Source organism: Eubalaena glacialis, chromosome 7 (genome assembly GCF_028564815.1).
Source record: "Eubalaena glacialis isolate mEubGla1 chromosome 7, mEubGla1.1.hap2.+ XY, whole genome shotgun sequence".
In the NCBI taxonomy this organism is placed as follows: Eukaryota; Metazoa; Chordata; class Mammalia; order Artiodactyla; family Balaenidae; genus Eubalaena; species Eubalaena glacialis.
This window is the reverse complement of record NC_083722.1, coordinates 63,910,774-63,932,299: the sequence shown is the minus strand read 5'-3', so window position 1 is coordinate 63,932,299 and position 21,526 is coordinate 63,910,774. Positions and strand designations below refer to the sequence as shown.

At 44.6% G+C, this 21,526-nt stretch overlaps 1 protein-coding gene across 1 annotated transcript in view; it reads right to left on the bottom strand.

Annotated features, from left to right (window-relative positions):
- Positions 1-435: 435 nt before the first annotated feature.
- The window catches only part of DCLK3 (doublecortin like kinase 3), a 47,804-nt gene continuing 26,713 nt past the window's right edge, over positions 436-21,526 (bottom strand). The window contains exons 4-7 of the mRNA XM_061197462.1: positions 14,341-16,280; positions 4,693-4,825; positions 3,263-3,430; positions 436-629 (exon numbers count right to left, since the gene is read on the bottom strand). Coding sequence (XP_061053445.1) covers positions 436-629; positions 3,263-3,430; positions 4,693-4,825; positions 14,341-16,280 — 2,435 coding nt within the window. The remainder of the gene's footprint in view (positions 630-3,262; positions 3,431-4,692; positions 4,826-14,340; positions 16,281-21,526) is intronic.

The following is a 21,526-nucleotide window of genomic DNA, read 5'->3' as shown; positions in this document are numbered from 1 at the left end:
TAATCAGAATACAGTTACTTCAGTCATCCAGAGCACATTTTATTAACACAGAAGGACCACGATTCAGCTTATAAATCTCACAGGGGGAGTTTAGACCCTGGTAAGCACCACTCACGTAGTATACTATGAACTTGATTATAAGGAGGAAGCAAAACACATCATTATTACCAAAAATTCCTCACTGAGAACAAGTCTCCCCCTCACCCCCCAAAAAATGTATTAAAGGCTTCAAATCTAAAAATATGTTACAACATTTAACATTAAGACTCAAGTTTATTTTTTAAAATAAGCTTTAAAATATACTGAGTGTCTTCTCTCCTTCCCCTGATTCTCCAATTATGGGAGGAAGGCTTTTTCACTGTTTTTCTCCTTGACATCTATCCTTTTCTCTGTCCCCGAGCAGAACTGAGGGCTGAGCGAATGCTGAGGCCGTGACTATGACGCCTGCTCTGCAGCCCTCGAGTGCTGGCTCCGGAAGTGGTTCTTGCTGCTGGGGGGCCCCTCCTTTTGTAGCTTTGCCCTTCTGGTCTTTCCAGCAGTTTCAATCCAGGGATGCTGAAGGACCTGGTGGGGCGTGTAGCGCTTTTTGGGGTCTACCACCAGCAACCGGCTCACCAGATCTTTGGCAGCTGTTGGAATGAGAAAAAGACAGAAAAATGAGATGGATGCAGGTGGTTTGGAGTTTTCCTTCCCCGTATAGGAAATAAGGACACAAACTTTCCTGTTAGCACCATGGCTGGATCAGAGAACTTTCTGCCACAATGGAAACTTTCCATATCTGCACTACCCGCTTGGGACTACTGAGCATTTGAAATATGGCTGGTGCAAGTGACGAACTGAACTTTTTTTTGGCCGCACTGAGCGGCTTGCGGGATCTTAGTCCCCTGACCAGGGATTGAACCTGGGCCCTGGGAAGTGAGAGCACAGAGTCCTATCCACTGGACCACCAGGGAATTCCCTGAACTGAATTCTTATTGCATTTACTTTTAAATTAATTTACAGTTACATTCAAATAGCCACATGCAGCTAAGGGCTACCATGTTAGACATAGAGTCATGAGGTCAGGCCTGCAACTAACACCCATGGCGCTGCCCAGCCCAAGAGGACACATGGAGGCCACATAGCATACGTCTACATATTTTAAAACTTGTAAATCAAACTATCAAGTTGTTAAATAAAATATGTCCAATCTTCCTTCCTAAGTTGATAAATATACCTCCAGATTGACAAAACTGAAAAACATGGGCAAAGAGGTCTAAGTAGTAAATAGTGCAAATTCCAAATGAATTTCATTTTTTGCCCAAGACCATGACTGATTCTAGAGAGATGTGGTGACAGTTGGTGGGTCAGGTGGCAGACGGGGAGGAGAAGAGATTTCTCCCTGGGTCTCTGGCTCTCCCAGGCCGGCTCCCTGAGCCTCTTAACCAATTACTCAAGAATACACGGGAGGGAATTCCCTGGTGGCCCAGTGGTTAGGACTCCGTGTTTCCACTGCAGGGGGGCATGGGTTCAATCCCTGGTCCAGGAACCAAGGTCCCTGCAAGCTGTGCAACACGGCCAAAAAAAAAAAAAACCTGATGTAATAAAGGCATGAATGTATATATTTAAAAAAAAAAAAGAATGCATGGGGAAAGAGATACCCATGTTTATTCACCTTTATTGGGGGATGCCTCTTGTTCAAGGTCAGCTGTTCACCCACCAATTGCCCCGCTTCTATGGCCACTGTCCAGCCACCTCTTGAGCATGGAGCCCACAGGATTTCTCCTACCCCACCCCGTTCAAACTGGGCAAATTCCGCCCACAATGTACCCCTTCCCTATTCATCCTAGCATCACTCCTTCAAGGTCCTTGGAGGACTCAGGGGGTAGAAGCCCAGGTTTAAACGGAATTCTCAGTCTCACATGCCTGTGTGTGGACAGTTGGACACCTCACCAATATGTCTGTGCTCCCCCTACGCCCCCCCAAGCAGCTGCTCCTTGGCACCCTAGGGCACTGTGGGGAGGGGCTGGGAAAAGAGGTCTCACAAGCCTTGGAAGTGGGCTTGGGCCATTTGTGCAGGAAATTCTGGGGTTCCGGTTAAGTGGTCTAGAAGGGGGAGCCTGGGCTCTGGCGGGGGGCACAGCCTCTTGTCCCCAGAGTCTCCTCACTTCTGGGGAGACATGTAACCAGAGCAGGCCCTCTAAGGCATGGGACTCAGGGCAGGGGCCACCATAACCAAATCTAAGAACAGTGTTGCATAGAACTTTCTAAAATGATTTTTAGTCCCTCAATTCCCAAATTGCCACTGCCTTGATCAGCTCAAGACCCTTACTCTACGGGCAGCAAGCTACCCTCTGCCCACCTTATTTAAGTGGAGAAAAATGAAGCTCTTCCCTTCCCGCAAGCCCCAACCCCAGATGAGGAGCCAGAGCTGAGGACAAGGGCAGATGAATAACTTATCTTAGATGATGTGTTTAGGGGAAATTGGGGAAAAGTTATCACTCCTATTCTACTTTTTCAGCTAAAGACTCAAAGACTCAAAACCCCCAATGATCTAGTTCTCAATTTTACAAGGGCAGTGGGTAGTACATACAAATCAGTAGAAACAAGGGGGAAAATTCCACTTGAAAGGGCCAAAAAGGAGGAGGACCACACATTCTTCTGCTTCACTAAAAAGTACCTGAGACCTTCTCCCTTGACCTTCCAGAGCCCCTGTGCCCCAAGTATGCCCCCATAGGACCCTGATTATTCACAGGTAAAATAAGCATCTCCAGTCTGTCCAATTCCCAAACACTTCTGTATGTGAGATGGCAGATGGCTTTTCTTCTTTTTTTTTGGCTGCACTGCACGCCTTGTGGGATCTTAGTTCCCCATCCGGGGATTGAACCTGGGCCCTCGGCAGAGAGAGCGCCGAGTCCTAACCACTGGACTGCCAGGGAATTCCCTATGAGATGGCTTTGATCTTTCCAAATGAGGATTACACATTTCTGATATTTTTCAGTTTATTTTTCAGTTCTGAGGTTCTTTAATTGGCTTCAGAAAAAGTATTTGGTGACTACAACTGGTGGTGAGAATCTTTCGTTATATCTCAAAGCAAGTCGTGTTTGGAATGCTATGGAAATCTACACCAATCTAGCAGGAAATAAGGATGAAGCACAAGATGTTGACAGCCCAGGTACCATAGCGGGTTCTCTGGGTGGCGTTTTACACATCTGACCTGATCCCTGGAGGGGCTCCAGCTCTCCATCCCCTTCCCTCCTGCCTGGGAAGCCCCAGGTCTCACCGTCAGAGATGTTGTCCCAGTAAGGAGCCAGGAACTCGAAGTGGCCCAGCTGGATGATGTTAAAGAGCTCATCCTGGTCCCTCTCTGGGCTGCGGAATGGGGGGAAGCCGCACAGGAGGATGTAGAGGATAACGCCCGCGGCCCACATGTCCACCTCCAGCCCATAACCTGTGCAGGAGAGGCAGAGACACATTATCTCACCACTTTGGCTGCCATCTCTGTATCGAGGGGTCTCAAAAGCACACGTTCAGCCAACCAGACAACTCTGTGTATCCACCTTAATATCTCTACAGAGTCAGTGTGTTCAAAGTCTAACTCACCCCATCCCCATCTCCCAAAAGAGCTTACCTTTCCAACACCCTGTGTTAGTTGGTGCGAGCCCTACCATCTGACTTCCCAGAGTTCACGTAGACTATTTGCTTTCATTCCTCTCTTATCCAGCTCAGTAGTGCCTCCATTAAAATGTCTATAGTCTCTCAGTACTCTCTTGTCCCACTGTCACCACGTTACCACAGCTACTATGCTGGCTACACCGAGTCCAAACTCACTTGTGGGGAATCCAGACTCAACCTACCCATCCAACTGCAATTCCCTCTGCTCCACTGAGGCTGGTCTTCTCAATGTCTCTACCACCCAACCTCCATGCATAGTCTAGTCTCTGCATGTTGGTTTCCCTGATGCTTCTGCTGCTGGGACAAAATCTCTCCCTCCTCCCTACCCCCAACCCTACAACCCATCCAGAGCCTTCCCATCTTTAGCCGTCATAGGGTGGCTAAACTGATTTCTCCTGGAGTGCAAGGATGGCTAAATAGGCATTCACATACTTGGAGCCATATAATAATAATAATAATAATGATGATGATTTCCTTGTATATCCTTTACAGAGTGTGTCACTAAAATAGTCCATTGGACCCTCATACAATAAACAGGCCTGTAATAAATATTATTCATTGGGTCTGAAATGGGACCTCCTTTTCCTTTAAATGCAAGGTTGGTAAAGGAATTTTTAAGCCAATTACCATAAGAACTGTTCCAATTGTCTCCATTAGAAGTAACCTTGGGTGAGTGGCCAAATGGCCTTGCTTGCTTGCGTTCCCCACCCAATTCTCCACCATCTTCCATCTCACCGTCCTGCCAACACACGTGCATGCATGTGTGTGTGCGCACACACACACACACACACACACACACACACATATACCACAATCCCTTCTCTGTAATAAGGGCAGCCCTGGTGAGGAAAAAGTTCTCATGCTTTGGTCAAGAAGACCTATTTCAAATATTTCCATTAACATCCAAGTACAAGCTTAGTGCCAACTCTCTGAGACTTTCGACTGCTCCATGTTGAAAAATGTAAAATTTAAATATTAAAAGTTAAACCTTGGTTAGTAAGTGAGCTGGAGTCCCACAGAGCAATGTGCAACCCTTACCTTTCTCAGAAAGAATTTCAGGAGCTACATAAGTTGGAGTCCCACACACAGTAAATATAGGTCTCACCACATGCTTTGCAAGACCAAAATCAGCCAGTTTCAAGGTGGTAGATTTGTCCTCATTTCGCTGAACCTGTAAGAAATCAAAATCCCCAAACCACCAAAAATTGTGATGAGAACAAAGAAGGAAAACTAATAGGACAACAACCATGCAAGTTCAGGATAAGCAAACAATAAAACACAGGAGCTTATAGATTAACCCAACACTGACAAATCCAACTTGATCTCAGTGACACGTGCTCACTAAAGAACCAATGAGTTAGATTTTCTCTGCTGTCCAATATGGTAGCACCATATTGCCACAGATGGCTATTTATTTTAAATTAATTAAATTAAAAATTCAGTTTCTCAGATGCACTAGCCACATTTCAAGTGTTCAATAACCATCCATGGCTAAGGGCTATTATATTGGACCGTGTAAATCTACAACATTTCCATCAGTACAGAAGGCTCCACTGGGCAGCACTGAGTTAGAACAAGGATCAGTTATATTTTTGAGCACAGACTAGCTTTAATGAGAACTAGAAAATGCCTGTGGGTAATGCAAAGTCGGAGCAGAGGAAAAAAAGAAAGGAAAAAGAAGTGGGAATTGGAATGAAAAAGTAGACAAATAAGCAGTGGAGGCTAAAATTATATGGTTTACCTAGCAAACACTTCTGTCGTGCTTCTTTGATGCCAGGCGCTGTTTATAACATCTTACAAAATATTAATTCACTTAATCGTCATTGCAGTCCTGTAAGGCCATGCACATTCCCATTTTACAGATAAGGAAATGGAGGCACAGTTACATAGTAAATGGTGAGCTGGAGTTTGAACCCTGACACTTGGGCTTTAGAGTCTGTGCTTGTAACTGGTGTATGATGCCGAATCTTCCAGCAAAGGGTTATTTCTGTTGGGAGGCTGAGGAGGTCTCATCCAAAGGCCCCCAAAGAATCGGAAGCAGGTGGACCAGAGGCAAACCTCCACCATCAGGGGGCACAGCCAGCCATTCTCTACCCTGAGTTTTACCATGTTGTTACCAAAAGGGCTTTTGCAGTAAATCCCTCAGGCTGTGCTGGGCCCAGGAGTGGCCCCTCTTGGGGGAGAGATGGCCGTGTCCCTGGGAGCATTTCTGCTGTGCGGCCAAGACCTCCAGAGCATCTGCTGGGCTGTCTGGGTTTCAAGATTAAATGAATTAATATCATAATTTTACCCTCCACAATAGTTCACCTCTGCAGAGCAGGACTGACTTCACGCGAAATAGGAAGTATTGATACAGAAAGTCAGCCTTGCTTGCCTCCTCCCCTTTTAGGATCTCCTCATCCAAACCGAGGGCCTCCTTCCCAGGCACGGCCCTGGTCCATCCTCTGCTGTCAAGGCTCCATCCTCCTCCTCTGCTTTACCGGCCCGCATCTCATGGTAGAAGCTGATGGCTCAGGCCAAGGTGAACTGAGTGGTTAATTTCAGCGCTATGGGAAACTCACTGGGATTAGCCTGGGTGATCTCATCCAAGTGAGACTCACTGGAGCCACCAGGGCTATAGGAGAAATTATCAACCTGCCTGCAGGTGCACGCCCTTGCATCCTGACTGGAACGGGGGCCAAGGTTCCCAATGCACCGACCAGCACGGGGGCTGGAGGGCATTAGGCAGGGCTCCGATTCTCCCTGTGCTGCATCAGACCCACACCCGAAAATGCAGGGCGGGCAGCCACTCCCCGATCTCCTCAGCCAAGGGTAAGTGCTCCAAACCTGCTTTGGTTCCTGCCAGAGAGTTTACATCTCTGTAAGCAGAATGTGTCTTAACCACTGAGCCCAAGTCACTGCTAGGCAATCTAATCAATATCTCCATAATTAACCTAACCTAATGGAAATCACAGATGTAGAACTAAAACACACTTCTGCTTTGGTCTGTGTATAGAGACAGACACAGCCCTAAAGGAGACTGGAGAGGTAATTATTAGAATAATTTACACTAGAAAATCTACTTTGGAAGGCAAGGACAAAAAAAAATGTGTGCTGCCTTAAGTTTCCAGATGGACCATCTACATGAGTCCCATTTGCTGGGTGACTGCTGAAAAAATCTGTCCCTCACAAATATTTGTAAATATTCCCAACCAAATGATCAGCATTAAAAGCATTTGGCTGATTGAATACACCAAAATAAACTACGAATCCCTATGCAAAATGACGAGCATTTCCTTCCTCAAACCCCCCATCCCCCCAACCCCCGATTCCAAAACCCGACTCCACTGAGTTAGGAGCAGATGAAACATGATGGAGACTTGGTCTTTTATCTATTTTGAAGTTTTTCATGAAATTTATTTTGAAAATGTATTATGTTAAATGTCCAGATGCTGACGGATACATTTTCAAATACCAAATCTGTTTTTAAAAATTATTTTATGGCCTTCCTAAAATAATATTACGCTGCTTCTTGTCTCCATAGCTTTTCTCTTTGAGTCTCAGGATGATGAGACCCGTAGCAGAACCCTAGGGTGGTTAGGATCCACAGAGTCATTTGTTCCTTCCAGAAAGTGAGAATGTTCTGTGTTTTTAATTCTTCTGTCTCCAGCCTCTGCTGTCGGGAGTTATGTAACATTTTTAAAATTTTATTTTCTTTTAATTAATTTTTTTTATTTGGTTGCACCAAGTCTTAGTTGCAACAGGCGGGCTCCTTAGTTGCAGCATGTGTGCTCCTTAGTTGCGGCAGGTGGGCTCCTTAGCTGTGGCATGCGAACTCTTAGTTGCGGCCTGCATGTGAGATCGAGCTCCCCAAGCAGGGACTGAACCTGGGCCCCCTGCATTGGGAGTGTGGAGTCCTAGCCACTGCACCACCAAGGAAGTCCCGGGATTTATGTGACATTTTTCAGAGCTGGCAGTGTGACTTGAGACTTCTCATTTACTTCGCCTACATGAGCAGCTTAACTACATTTAGGGTCACACACTGACAGTGTGAATTTTGTTTTTTGTTTTTTTTGTTTTTTGTTTTCCAACAGGCACCTCACATTCTTGGCTTCAGAACAGTTCTTATCTTAATCCTTGAATTCAAATGACTGACATCCTCCTGGAATAACTCTTCCTTCTGGTATTTGTGCAACTTTTTTTTTTTTTAATTTAAGTATAGTTGATTGACAATGTTATGTTAGATTCTGGTGTACAGCAAAGTGATTCAGTTTATATATATATATATATATATATATATATATATATATATATTCTTTTTCATATTCTTTTCCATTATAGTTCATTGCAAGATATTGCATATAGTTCCTTGTGTAGGACCTTGTTGGTTGTCTACTTTATATATAGTAGTGTGCATCTGTTAATCCCAAACTCCTAATTTATCCCTCCCCCGACCCTTTCCCCTTTGGTAACCATAAGTTTGTTTTCTAAGTCTGTGAGTCTGTTTCTGTTTTATAAATAAGTCCATTTGTATCATATTTTCGATTCTGCACGTAAGTGATATCATATGATATTTGTCTTTCTCTGTCTGAATTTCTTCACTTAGCATGATCATCTCTAGGTCTGTCCATGTTGCTGCAAATGGCATTATTTCAGTCTTTTTTATGGCTGAGTAATATTCCATTTTATATATGTATCACATCTTCTTTATCCATCCATCTGTCAATGGACATTTAGGTTGCTTCTTGGCTACTGTAAATAGTGCTGCTATGAACATTGGGGTGCATGTATCTTTTCAAATTAGAGAATTCATCTTTTCTGGATCTACACCCAGGAGTGGGATTGCTGGATCATATGGTAGCTCTATTTTTAGTTTTTTAAGGAACCTCCATATGGTTCTCCATAGTGGCTGCACCAATTTACATTGTGTGGAACTTCTGAAACCATCAAAGTCTCCACCCAAACCGGAAACTTGTCTACAACATCTTCCCACCAGACTGTCGTTCACCCCTGGTTGAAATCTCAAGATGGAAAAGATCCCATAGCTTCACATGGCAGACCATCCAGATCATAGTCAGATTAACTTGTGAGGAGGTTCACCCCACGTTGATCCAGAATTCCACCTCCACCCCTTTTTTCTAAATCTGCCCTCTGGGAAGGACACACCACTTCCAAAGATGGGAAACAAGTACCAGGATTCCCCCCAGGGTGCTTCTGGTTTCTCTAACAGGCTCCCAGGTGGTACCAATGCTGCTTCTCTAAGTTCATATCCGAGAATCCTCAAGCTTATCCTTATAGGATCAGGTATCCTGACCCATCATCCCCTTCTTGCTCCTCCCTACGCTAAGTACGGCTCTTGAACCAGCAGCACCAGCATCACTTGTGAGCTTGTTGGAGAGCTCAGGCTACCCCAGATCCACGGAACAGAACTGCATCTCTATGAGATCCCAGGGCGATTCTTGTGCACTGTAAAGTTCTAGATAATCCCTATTTCATTGACGCCCCTTTTAACAAAGAATGCCCAGAAATGAACACTATATACCACGTTATGATTTGAACAAATCAGTGAGCCTCGGTACCCACAGCTGACTAGGCACTGGGTGGCCATCAAGGCAAAGACCCCACTAAATGACCCACTTCGACGCCACAGCCCCAGTGCACACATCTGACCTTGCCCTCACCCCACATCTCCGTTTCTCTATCTACAGGTTTATCTAAATTCACTGCTCTGGGTCACATTCCTTCTGGGACTCGTCTTCAATTGCCCTCTAACTGAAAGCGTGTTAGAGATTAATTTACATGGTACTTTAATGACTCTCGGTCCATCTGCATCCATCATCCCTTTTTCCAGCCACACCAAAGTACCCTGCTTTGAATCCAGACAATCTACATTTACATAAGCAGCCAGATCACATCTGGACAGTCTCAGAGCTTCAAAAGGAATCTTTCCTTTTCTGAGCCATTAACAGCCTCCTCTCCTTCAAGGGCACAACAATTTAAATGTGATCTTGATCAATGATCATCTCTGAACAGCAGATGGAAGCAGAGTACAGACCAAACAGCAAGCGGCTCCCCCTAAGAAAAGGGGTAAGAGCTTATTTATCGTTGTCGACTTCTTACTTCATCCTTCATACTTCCTCTGGCCTTCTCCCTCCAGGTTTCCATTTCCAACTGGCCATGAGGACGGAAATGATCTTAGAAACCAATTCACCTGGAATTGCCAATGCCTAAAATCAATTTACATTTCAACAGCAAAAGATAGCGTAATACAAAGAATGACTGAAAAAATCAGTGGGGACAAAGTTTTCCCAGGACCTGTCACATGACCGGCCTGTGACATGCCTTTGGTGTCTACACATCATCACCTCTCTGGCTCCTGTTTGCTTCTCCCAGGGCCCAGTCAACACCACACAGCACATTCCAACCTCTCCAAGGGAGCACATGCTGGCAGAAGAAGCAATTAACACTGATATTTCTTCAAGCTGGAAATTCTCATAATTAAAACTTTTTTTTGCAAGATTTCAGGAGTCTAAATAGCCCTAAGGGAAGAGGGGCACTAGCATCTTATCAGGAAATGTGATCACTAGAAATAGATAAGCTCAGTAATACAGGCCTAAAATTTTACTCTAGGGCCCAATTATCAGATATAAATATTTCTGCTGGTGAAGACAACATGGTAAGCTTGCTAGATCCATTAAGAGCTCCTAGAACATTCTGGAAGTCTCTAAAAGCAGCCAAAATCAGCCATGTAATCAAAAGTTAGTTCTAACATCATCAGTCTCCTAAGTTTAGCAAAGTATTGATACAGACAGTAGCCATCCATTAAAGGAAGAAACAATTACTTTGATAATACAAAAGTCAGCACAAGAGCAGAACACTAAATTAAAGTCAACTAAAGAACATTAATTGATGGACAGTAGTCACCATGGTGATATTTACTAATATTAACTCTCAGAAGACCAGCCAAGTTTGCAACATAATTATCCTAACAGCGGGTTTAGAGATGACACCTTTCTAAACTCAGACAATGAGTCTATTGTCAAATCCAACACTCCCCAGATCTTTGCCTGAAAAACCACAAAGAACTGATGTTAGGTAGCATTTAAAGTCTGACATAACAATATATTCAACTTTACTCATCTGAAAAAAGGACAGACACGATTTAGAAATGTGACAGGCCCACTCATTCTGAAAAACACCAGCTGACAGATTACCCACAAGACAGAAAAGATGTTACCCTATGCCACCAAAGACGGCTCAGATCTGTAGCTTTTTGCAGCTTCTGAAGGAGACTTACCACCACGAAAGAAAGTTTTTTATTTAAAAAAACAAAAAGTGGGCTTTCTTGCTTGGTGCTTTGTGACCACCTAGAGGGGTGGGATAGGGAGGGTGGGAGGGAGACGCAAGAGGGAGGGGATATGTGGATATATGTATACATATAGCTGATTCACTTTGTTATAAAGCAGAAACTAACACAACATTGTAAAGCAATTAAACTCCAATAAAGATGTAAAACAAAATGATACAATAAAAAAAAGTGGGCTTTCTTTAAAATCAGAAAAAAAAGGGTCGAAATATCAATTACAATTAACACCAATAAACAACTCATGTATTAGACTGAAAAATTATAGCTCCGCTGCAGTTCTTCCTCTCTCTCAGGACACACACACACACACTTCACTGCCTTTAAGGGCACTAAAACACATATAAACTGACATTTAAATCCATGAAGGTATCGCCAAATGACTTCTCATAGGCAGTTAGCTTGTCCACACTAAATGTATTCCTTGCAATTTTTCATTTCCTGAAGCAAATCTCTCCATGCCATCTGCAAGTGCTGACTTTCTCCATTTTAAAAATTGCTGACAAGTCAATCCCTTAACACAAGTGAGAGTCTCTATTGCCCAAGAGATGGGCCAGCTCGACAGATTGGTTCCAAGACCTTGTGGAGAAAATGCAAGCTCAGATGACTGTCCCCAAAAGAAAACAATCCTATAGGGTAAAGGATCTCACTCCACATCCTCGAGAACGTGTATCACTGTTCTGATGCTTTATTAAGCACAGGCCCAAAACGTTCTGCTCATGGGACCCACCCAGGCCTCTAGTCAGAATTCCTCCTGCTTACACAATTTGGTGAAAACATCAGAGGATCCGTAAAGAACACTGCTCTGTCACAATTCCAAAGTGCCATTGTAAACAGGGTCCGGCACATCACACATGGGGAAAACTTGGGCTCAGACCCAAAAGACAGAAACAAAAAGCAAGTGAAAAAAGGATGAGGACACTTAGCTCATGCAACAGTGGAATTCTTGGGCTTCCCTGGTGGCACAGTGGCTAAGAATCTGCCTGCCAATGCAGGGGATAAGGGTTCGAGCCCTGGTCCGAGAAGATCCCACATGCCGCGGAGCAACTAAGCCCGTGCTCCACAACTACCAAGCCTGCACTCTAGAGCCCGTGAGCTACAACTACTGGGCCCGAGTGCCACAACTACTGAAGCCTGCACGCCTAGAGCCCGTGCTCCACAGCAAGAGAAGCCACCACAATGAGAAGCCCATGCACCGCAATGAAGAGTAGCCCCTGCTCACCGCAACTAGAGAAAAGCCTGCGCGCGGCAACGAAGACCCAACACAGCCAAAAATAAAACAAATTAATTAAAAAAAATTTTTTTTAAAAATGGAATTCTTAGGGAATTCCCTGGTGGTCCAGTGCTTAGGACTCGGCACTTTCACTGCCGTGGGCCTGCGTTCAATCCCTGGTCGGGGAACTAAGATCCTGCTAGCTGCGCAGTGTGGCCAAAAAAACCCAAAAAACAAAAATGAAATTCTTCAAAGGGAGATTTATTCCCTGGTAGTTCAGACCATTCAGGCAACCAGTCAATGATCTGCAATTCTATGAATCTGGACAAAAACAAGGCTGCTTGCTTTAGGGGTCAATGTAGACCTCACTTCACCAGATAATTAGCTCGACTCACTCAGAGTTTCATTCTGCTTGTGGGAGCAGCTTACAGGCAGATGAATGTACTGGGATGATGTTTCCAGGCTGGCTCTACAGCCATGAAATTAAAGGAAATAGGTTAACTCCTTTCCCCTCCACCGCCCCCCCACAAAAAAAAAACTGTGGCTCATGAAGATCACTGTCTCCATTTACTATGGCTTCATGTGCAGCAATCTGGCTTTGGATTCTTCCTCATAATGTCCACCTTAATATCAGACTCATTCCTAACATAATAATAATGAGAGTAGCTGCCACTGATGGAATGCTTGCTATGTGCCAGGCAGCATGCTGGGGTCTGTATCATTCTTTCATCCAACTGATATTTATTGAATCTCCACTATGTGACAGAACTGATGTAGTTTCCAAGGTACAGTCTGAATAAAACAAGGTTCCTGCTGTCACAGAACTTTCCAGGAGGAGGAAAAAGAAAATAGAAGAATAAATATGGAACGTATCAGGTGGTGATCGGGGCTACAAAGAAGAAAGTGGGACAAAGGGGCCAGAGAGTGAACATGTGAAGTGCACTGTCCTAAAAAAGCCCACCAGCAACACACTTGAAATTCAGGAACACCCTGGGTTCACTGACTCAGTGCAACAAGTGAGATCCCCAACATTTTGGGGATCCAGGCATCTAAGTGAGAGGGTGTTCAATGAACTTGTTGTAAGAGCTGGGTTGTGTTAGGTGATTTGGGAGAGGGTTCATGAAAGCAGGATTTTGCTCTGAACTGGATACTGTCAGGAAGTGAGGGTAATTCTATGATTGGGCATCTTGGTAATTCTTATCTAGAAGGTGGGAGGAAGGTGGGGCAGTGAATCATAGTCACCCAAAAGGGAAAATGTAGCCCCATTTGTGGTCTGGACAATCTTGTTCTTATCTGGATTTGGACATGATGATGAAGAGGTCTTGCTTTTGTCTGGATCCATCATGGTCCTAGAGTGTCCTTATTTGATGTTGGTGCTTTGGGAGATTGTTTACATCCAAAAACAGAACAGCTGAGCTGTGAGTGCCAGGCCAGCTCCTGGTAGTCTCAGGCTGCTTTTCCCTTTGCCGTGCTCAATCCTCCCTCAACCTTCTAAGACAGGTACTATAACTATTTCTCTTTTATAAGTGAGGAAACAAAGTCCCAGAGAGATGAAAGGACTGATGCTAGAGGCTTTCGGGATCTTAGCTCCCCGGCCAGGGATCGAACCCAACCCAGGCCCCCTGCAGTGGAAGCTTGGAGTCCTAACCACTGGACCAACTGGGAATTCCCAGTACTGAGCCTTTTGAATTCCTGCGGCAAGACCTCTTCTGCAAAAGGGCCAGGGGGACTTTTGGTGGGAGGGTAGGCTCAAAGCCTGTAGGGGGAGCTGCTACCAGCAGACACCCCTAGCACCTAGGGCAGAGGATGTGCAAATGCCCAAGAAATGAAGTCCACCTGATGACTGTCAAGGTGAAAATATTTTTCTCCCAGGCATGAGGAAACAGTTTCTATTTTGTTTAAATTGGAAGGCTTCTTTCTCAATAATTTAATCAAAACCCATTGATCTCTGCAATTTATGAACTACAACCAAAGCTTTAAATACTGAAACGAGTATGTTAAAAAAAAAAAAAAAAAGACCATAAAGGTAATGCTCTAGCGCACAAGGGTACCAGAGTAGGAGCCCGTTCCTACTTCCTGTATCCCATGTTTTACAACCTCCCTCTTCCACCGCAGGCAGGGCGGGGCTTACCAGCAGGTTTTCCGGCTTGAGGTCCCGGTGGACGATGCTCTTGTCGTGCATGTGCACGAGCGCCTTGCACAAGTCCATGAGCATGAGGGCAGCGTCGCGCTCCGGGAACTTCACACTTTCTATAATGGCATCGAAAAGGTCCCCTCCCTGCACGTACTCCATGATCAGGTAGATCTCCGCGTCCGTTTCGTACACTTGATGCAGTTTCACGATGTTGGGGTGAGAGAGGCTCTGGATGATCAGGATCTCGCTGTCGACCATGTCCTCCTTCCCCTTGAGCTTGGACTTGTCTATGATCTTCATGGCGTAAGCCTGCTGGGTGCCGCGGTGCCTGCACTCCTTCACCACCGCGAAGTTCCCGTCCCCGATCACGCGGCCCGGCTCGTACTGCTTGCGCACGTCGGCCGCCAGGATGCCCGGGGGCCGCCGCCTCCTGCCGCCCGGCCGCTCCGCCTTGCTCTCCTCCGGCCTCTTCTTGGGCTCCTTTTCTACCCTGGCCGGCGGCTCATCTCGGGAAACCATCCTCCTCCCTCCGGACGCACCCGGCTTTTTCTCCTTTTCCGCCTCCTGCTCATTCCCTCTGGTCCTGGGGAGCTTCTCTGGGTCGAGGTCGGCAGGATGCTCCCTCCGGAGCCAGCCTCCCTGCTTGCTCCTGCCTACGGCCCTGCTGTCTTTCTCCTCTCTTATGGGCTGCGCTTCCCCGACGACGTCCCTCTTGGCCTTGGCTGCTGCTGGGCGATGACCTTCCTGGCCTCCTGGGTCTCGGTCCTCTTTCTTGTCGGTGCTTTTGCTGGGTCTCCTCGGCTCCTGAGGCGGGTGCCCGGGACTGCTCCGGATGCCCTCCTTCCAACCTTCCTCCCCACCCTGGGGCTTCTCCTCAGGGGACCTCCTGCAGCTCCTGGTCCTCACCAACCTCTCTACGTCATAGCCGGGGCACCTGCCCAGGTCCGGCTCGCTGGTGCCCAGAGAGAGCCGCTCCCTCTGCAGTCTCTGCTGGAGCTCTCTTTCCCGCTTACACTTCTCACACCTGATTATTTCCCCCGACGTCTTTTCAATCTCCACCCCCAGGTGCTTCTCTCCGCTAGCATGCCTCTCCAGGGTGGCATCCCTGGGCACCTTGCTGCTGGGTTCAGGCTCCCACTTCCCCCTCACCCACTTCTTCTGGGCCCTCACCCTGTCCTCCACGGGGGTCCTCCCCTGATGTCTGATGGCAGCCTGGGACCTGGCAGCCTCACCGCAGCTCTTGGTGGTCTCGGTCTCCCCACAGTGGTGACCCCCTTTCAGAGCCTTGCTATAAAGCCTGCTTCTCAGCCTTGGAGAGGGGAGCCGGCTGTGCTGGGTCAAGGTCAGGGCCCGGGCTTTGCTGGGGTACAGTTCCTCTATAGCCACCTGGATGTTCTTCAGCGTCAGTGGCTCTTTGCCCACGGCTATGAAAGCATCCCCTTCCCTGAAGAAATCAGACACACTCCTGATTTCCCTGCCCTTGAGGCTGAACAGCTTCCGCACGCGGTCACTCTTCCATCTGGGAAAGCCCAGGGCCTCTGAGACGTCGGCCAAGAGCTGCTCGAAGGTCTGCACCGACCGTCTGTTGAGGAGCAGCGTGATCTTGCGGAGGGGGTGCCCACCCAGCTTGACCACGGTCACGACCCTGGGCTTCAGCAGGCTGCTGTCAGCGTGGACAGGGTGAAGGCCACCCTGGGGGCTGAACGTGGGCACCATGGAGCCTCGAGGCCCCAGGAATGGTTTCTCCAGGCTCCCTCTGCCAGCAGGCAGCCACGTGCCCTGCAGCTTCCGCTCCGTGATTCTCGAGCTTAAACATTTTAGAGAATGTTCACAGAGACCTCGATGTCCTGCAGGGGAAAAAGGACAAAACAGTATTAATCCAAGGGGTTCAAAGAGGCTTCTGACCTTCACCAAACCTTTACTAAAGATGACTGATGCTGTTACAAGTTAGAAGTGTGCTCGTTGAGGATCTGCTTGAAACAGTGGAGCCTTTACTGGTTAGGTCTAATCCCCGGTCTCCTCCAAGAGAGACCAGGAGTGCAGAATGGAGTCGGCACTGGGCCTGCGGTGGCTCCTCAGGTCTTGCGGGGAGCAGGATGGACCACGCCTTGGGAGGCCCTTCTAGGCAAAGCCTAACCCTGAATGCAACTCCCGCTACCCGAAAGTAAGCTGAGCTTCAAGAATCTACAGCTGAGATAAAAGGTCCAACATTTGCTGCCCAGGAAATACCAACAAGAGGTCAGAACTTTCTGGAACTTTAAAAAACCCAAATCTTTTTTTTTTTCCCTAAGTCAATAAGCCTTCATTTTTATTTTTTCCATTTTTAAAAAATTAAAGTATAGTTAATCCACAATGTTGTGTTAGTTTCAGTTATACAGTAAAGTGACCCAGGCACACACACATATACGTATCTATTCCTTTCCAGGTTCCCCCTCACCACTAAAGAATCCAAATCTTACCCACTTCTTTGCCAAGAACAGTTTTCTCAGCTTGACTTTCAACCCACTCGGGGTGAGGCAAGATGTGAAGAGGTTATGATCGCAGAATTTGAGACAGATCTGGATTTGAATCCTGGCATGGCCACTGATTCTTCGCGTGAACTTGGACAAATTACCCATGTTCTGGTTTTTTTTTTTTTCATCTACGAAGTGAGAATGATAACACCTTTCTCCCAGGATTTTTGTGAAGAGTAAATGAGAGAATGATTACGATTCACTTGAAGGAGTGCTTGACACACAGAAAGGGCACAGTGATAGCCAGTTATTAATATTGTCCTTATGATTTTTTTAAAATATAGATTTTATTCCTACAGTTCAAATTTATTTCTTTTTTTTTTTTTGCAATTACTTTATGTCAAATTTTTTGCCACACGGCATGTCGGATCCTAGTTCCTCAACCAGGGATCAAACCCGCGCCCCCTGCATTGGAAGCACGGGGTCTTAACCACTGGACCACCAGGGAAGTCCCCTGTCCTTATGATCTTAATATCTCTTTTGTATGATCATTTCATTTTGGTAGCAAAGGAACTCATGGGCCAACATGACAAGGTGGTCTTCTCCAAATGGTTTTTCCTCTTGGTATTAAAAAAAGGAAAGAAAGAAACCAAGGTCATATTAATATTAATATTATATTAATAATGAGAATGTGCTCATTCTCATGGTGTTTCCTGATAAACTGAATAAATGAATAAAACAAGACTCCGTATTTCCTGGTCAAATGTACCCAGCCTTACCTCATTTTATTGTTTCACTTTATTATGCTTTGAAGATATTGCATTTTTTATCAGCTGACGGTTTGTGGCAACCCTGGGTCAAGCAAGTCTATCGGCTATTTTTCCAAATAGCATTTGCTCCCTTCGTGTCTCTATGTCACATTTTGGTAACTCTCACAATATTTCAAATTTGGTCATTATTGTTATGTTTGTGATGGTGATCTGTGATCAGGGATCTTAGATGTTACTCCTGTGACCCACTGAAGGCTCAGATGATGGTTAGCATTTTTTACCAACAAGGTATTTTTATACTAATGTATGTACATTGTCTTTTTTCCCAATTTATACTTTTTTAAAATTAATTTTTGTTGGAGTATAGTTGCTTTACAATGTTGTGTTAGTTTCTACTGTACAGCAAAATGAATCAGCTATACTTGTACATATATCCCCTCTTTTCTGGATTTCCTTCCCATTTAGGTCACCACAGTGCATTAAGTAGAGTTCCCTGTGCTAAACAGTATGTTCTCATTAGTTGTCTGTTTTATACATAGTATCAATAGTGTATAGGTGTCAATCCCAATCTCCCAATTCCTCCCACCCCACCCCTTTTCCCCCTTGGTATCCATACATTTGTTCTCTACGTCTGTGTCTCTATTTCTGCTTTGCAAATAAGATGATCTATACCATTTTTCTAGATTCCACATATATGTGTTAATATACGATACTTGTTTTTCTCTTTCTGACTTACTTAATTCTGTACGACACTCTCTAGGTCCATCTGTACATTGTTTTTTAAGACATAATGCTATTGCACACTTAATAGACTATGGTAGAGTGCAAACATAACTTTTATATGCACTGCAAAATCAAAAAATTTGTGTAACTCGCTTTATTGGGATATTCACTTTATTTATTGGCTCAGGAACCAAACTCGCGACAGCTCCAAGGTGTGACTGTACTTGAGACAAAAGTGGTTCAATTTCCTTTTTTGTCCAGGTCAGGAAAGGAAACAGGAAAATGACAGAATGTGGAACTCAGTTAAACCATGAGAGTGGTTAATTATTAAAGTTGCCCCACAGGATCCGTATATCATATCCTACGTACAGCAATCTGCCATTTATGCTTCCTTTAAAAAGAAGTTAAAAATGATAATTTTTTTAACATCTTTATTGGAGTATAACTGCTTTACAATGGTGTGTTAGTTTCTGCTTTATAACAAAGTGAATCAGCTATACATATACATATATCCCCATATCTCCTCCCTCTTGCGTCTCCCTCCCACTCTCCTTATTCCACCCCTCTAGGTGGTCACAAAGTACCAAGCTGATCTCCCTGTGCTATGCGGCTGCTTGCCACTAGCGATCTATTTTACATTTGGTAGTGTATATATGTCCATGCCACTCTCTCACTTTGTCCCAGCTTACCATTCCCCCTCCCCGTATCCTCAAATCCATTCTCTAGTAGGTCTGCGTCTTTATTTCCGTCTTGCCCCTAGGTTCTTCATGACCATTTTTTGGTTTGTTTTTTAGATTCCATATATATGTGTTAGCATGCAGTATTTGTTTTTCTCTTTCTGACTTACTTCGCTCTGAATGACAGACACTAGGTCCATCCACCTCACTACAAATAACTCAGTTTCGTTTCTTTTTAAATGTTTTTTTAAATTAATTAATTAATTAATTAATTTTATTTATGGCTGTATTGGGTCTTCGTTTCTGTGCAAGGGTTTTCTCTAGTTGCGGCAAGTGGGGGCCACTCTTCATCGCGGTGCGCGGGCCTCTCACTATCGCGGCCTCTCTTGCTGCGGAGCACAGGCTCCAGACGCGCAGGCTCAGCAATTGTGGCTCACAGGCCTAGCCGCTCCGCGGCATGTGGGATCTTCCCAGACCAGGGCTTGAACCCATGTCCCCTGCATTGGCAGGCAGATTCTCAACCACTGCACCACCAGGGAAGCCCAGTTTCGTTTCTTTTTATGGCTGAGTAGTATTCCATTGTATATATGTGCTACATCTTCTTTATCCATTCAACTGTCAATGGACATTTAGGTTGCTTCCATGTCCTGGCTATTGTAAATAGAGCTGCAATGAACATTGTGGTACATGATTCTTTTTGAATTATGGTTTTCTCAGGGTATATGCCCAGTAGTGGGATTGCTGGGTCGTATGGTAGTTCTATTTTTAGTTTTTTAAGGAAACTCCATACAGTTCTCCATAGTGGTTGTATCAATTTACATTCCCACCAACAGTGCAAGAGGGTTCCCTTTTCTCCACACCCTCTCCAGCATTTATTGTTTCTAGATTTTTTGATGATGGCCATTCTGACTGGTGTGAGGTGATACCTCATTGTAGTTTTGATTTGCATTTCTCTAATGATTAGTGATGTTGAGCATCCTTTCATGTGTTTGTTGACAATCTGTATATCTTCTTTGGAGAAATGTCTATTTAGGTCTTCTGCCCATTTTTGGATTGGGTTGTTTGTTTTTTTCATATTGAGCTGCATGAGCTGCTTGTATATTTTGGAGATTAATCCTTTGTCAGTTGCTTCATTTGCAAATATTTTCTCCCATTCTGAGGGTTGTCTTTTCGTCTTGTTTATGGTTTCCTTTGCTGTGCAAAAGCTTTTAAGTTTCATTAGGTCCCATTTGTTTATTTTTGTTTTTATTTCCATTTCTCTAGGAGGTGGGTCAAAAAGGATCTTGCTGTGATTTATGTCATAGAGTGTTCTGCCTATGTTTTCCTCTAAGAGTTTGATAGTGTCTGGCCTTACATTTAGGTCTTTAATCCATTTTGAGTTTATTTTTCTGTATGGTGTTAGGGAGTGTTCTAATTTCATTCTTTTACATGTAGCTGTCCAGTTTACCCAGCACCACTTATTGAAGAGGCTGCCTTTTCTCCATTGTATATTCTTGCCTCCTTTATCAAAAATAAGGTGACCATATGTGCGTGGGTTTACCTCTGGGCTTTCTATCCTGTTCCATTGATGTATATTTCTGTTTTTGTGCCAGTACCAAACTGTCTTGATTAATGTAGCTTTGTAGTATAGTCTGAAGTCCGGGAGCCTGATTCCTCCAGCCCCATTTTTCTTTCTCAAGTTTGCTTTGGCTATTCAGGGTCTTTTGTGTTTCCAAACAGATTGTGCAATTTTTTGTTCTACTTCTGTAAAAAATGCCATTGGTAGTTTGATAGGGATTGCAATGAATCTGTAGATTGCTTTGGGTAGTATAGTCATTTTCACAATGTTGATTCTTCCAATCCAAGAACATGGCATATCTCTCTATCTGTTTGTATCACCTTTAATATCTTTCATCATTGTCTTATAGTTTTCTGCACACAGGTCTTTTGTTTCCTTAGGTAGGTTTATTCCTAGGTATTTTATTCTTTTTGTTGCAATGGTAAATGGGAGTGTTTCCTTAATTTCTCTTTCAGATTTTTCATCATTAGTGTATAGGAATGCAAGAGATTTCTGTGCATTAATTTTGTATCCTGCTACTTTACCAAATTCATTGATTAGCTCTAGTAGTTTTCTGGTAGCATCTTTAGGATTCTCTATGTAGAGTATCATGTTATCTGCAAACAGTGACAGCTTTACTTCTTCTTTCCTGATTTGGATTCCTTTTATTTCTTTCTCTTCTCTGATTGCTCTGGCTAAAACTTCCAAAACTATGTTGAATAACAGTCGTGAGAGTGGACAACCTTGTCTTGTTCCTGATGTTAGAGGAAATGGTTTCAGTTTTTCACCATTGAGAACGATGTTGGCTGTGGGTTTGTCATATATGGCCTTTATTATGTTGAGGTAAGTTCCCTCTATGCCTACTTTCTGGAGGGTTTTTATCATAAATGGGTGTTGAATTTTGTTGAAAGCTTTTTCTGCATCTATTGAGATGATCATATGGTTTTTCTCCTTCCATTTGTTAATATGGTGTATCACATTGATTGATTTGTATATATTGAAGAATCTTTGCATTCCTGGGAT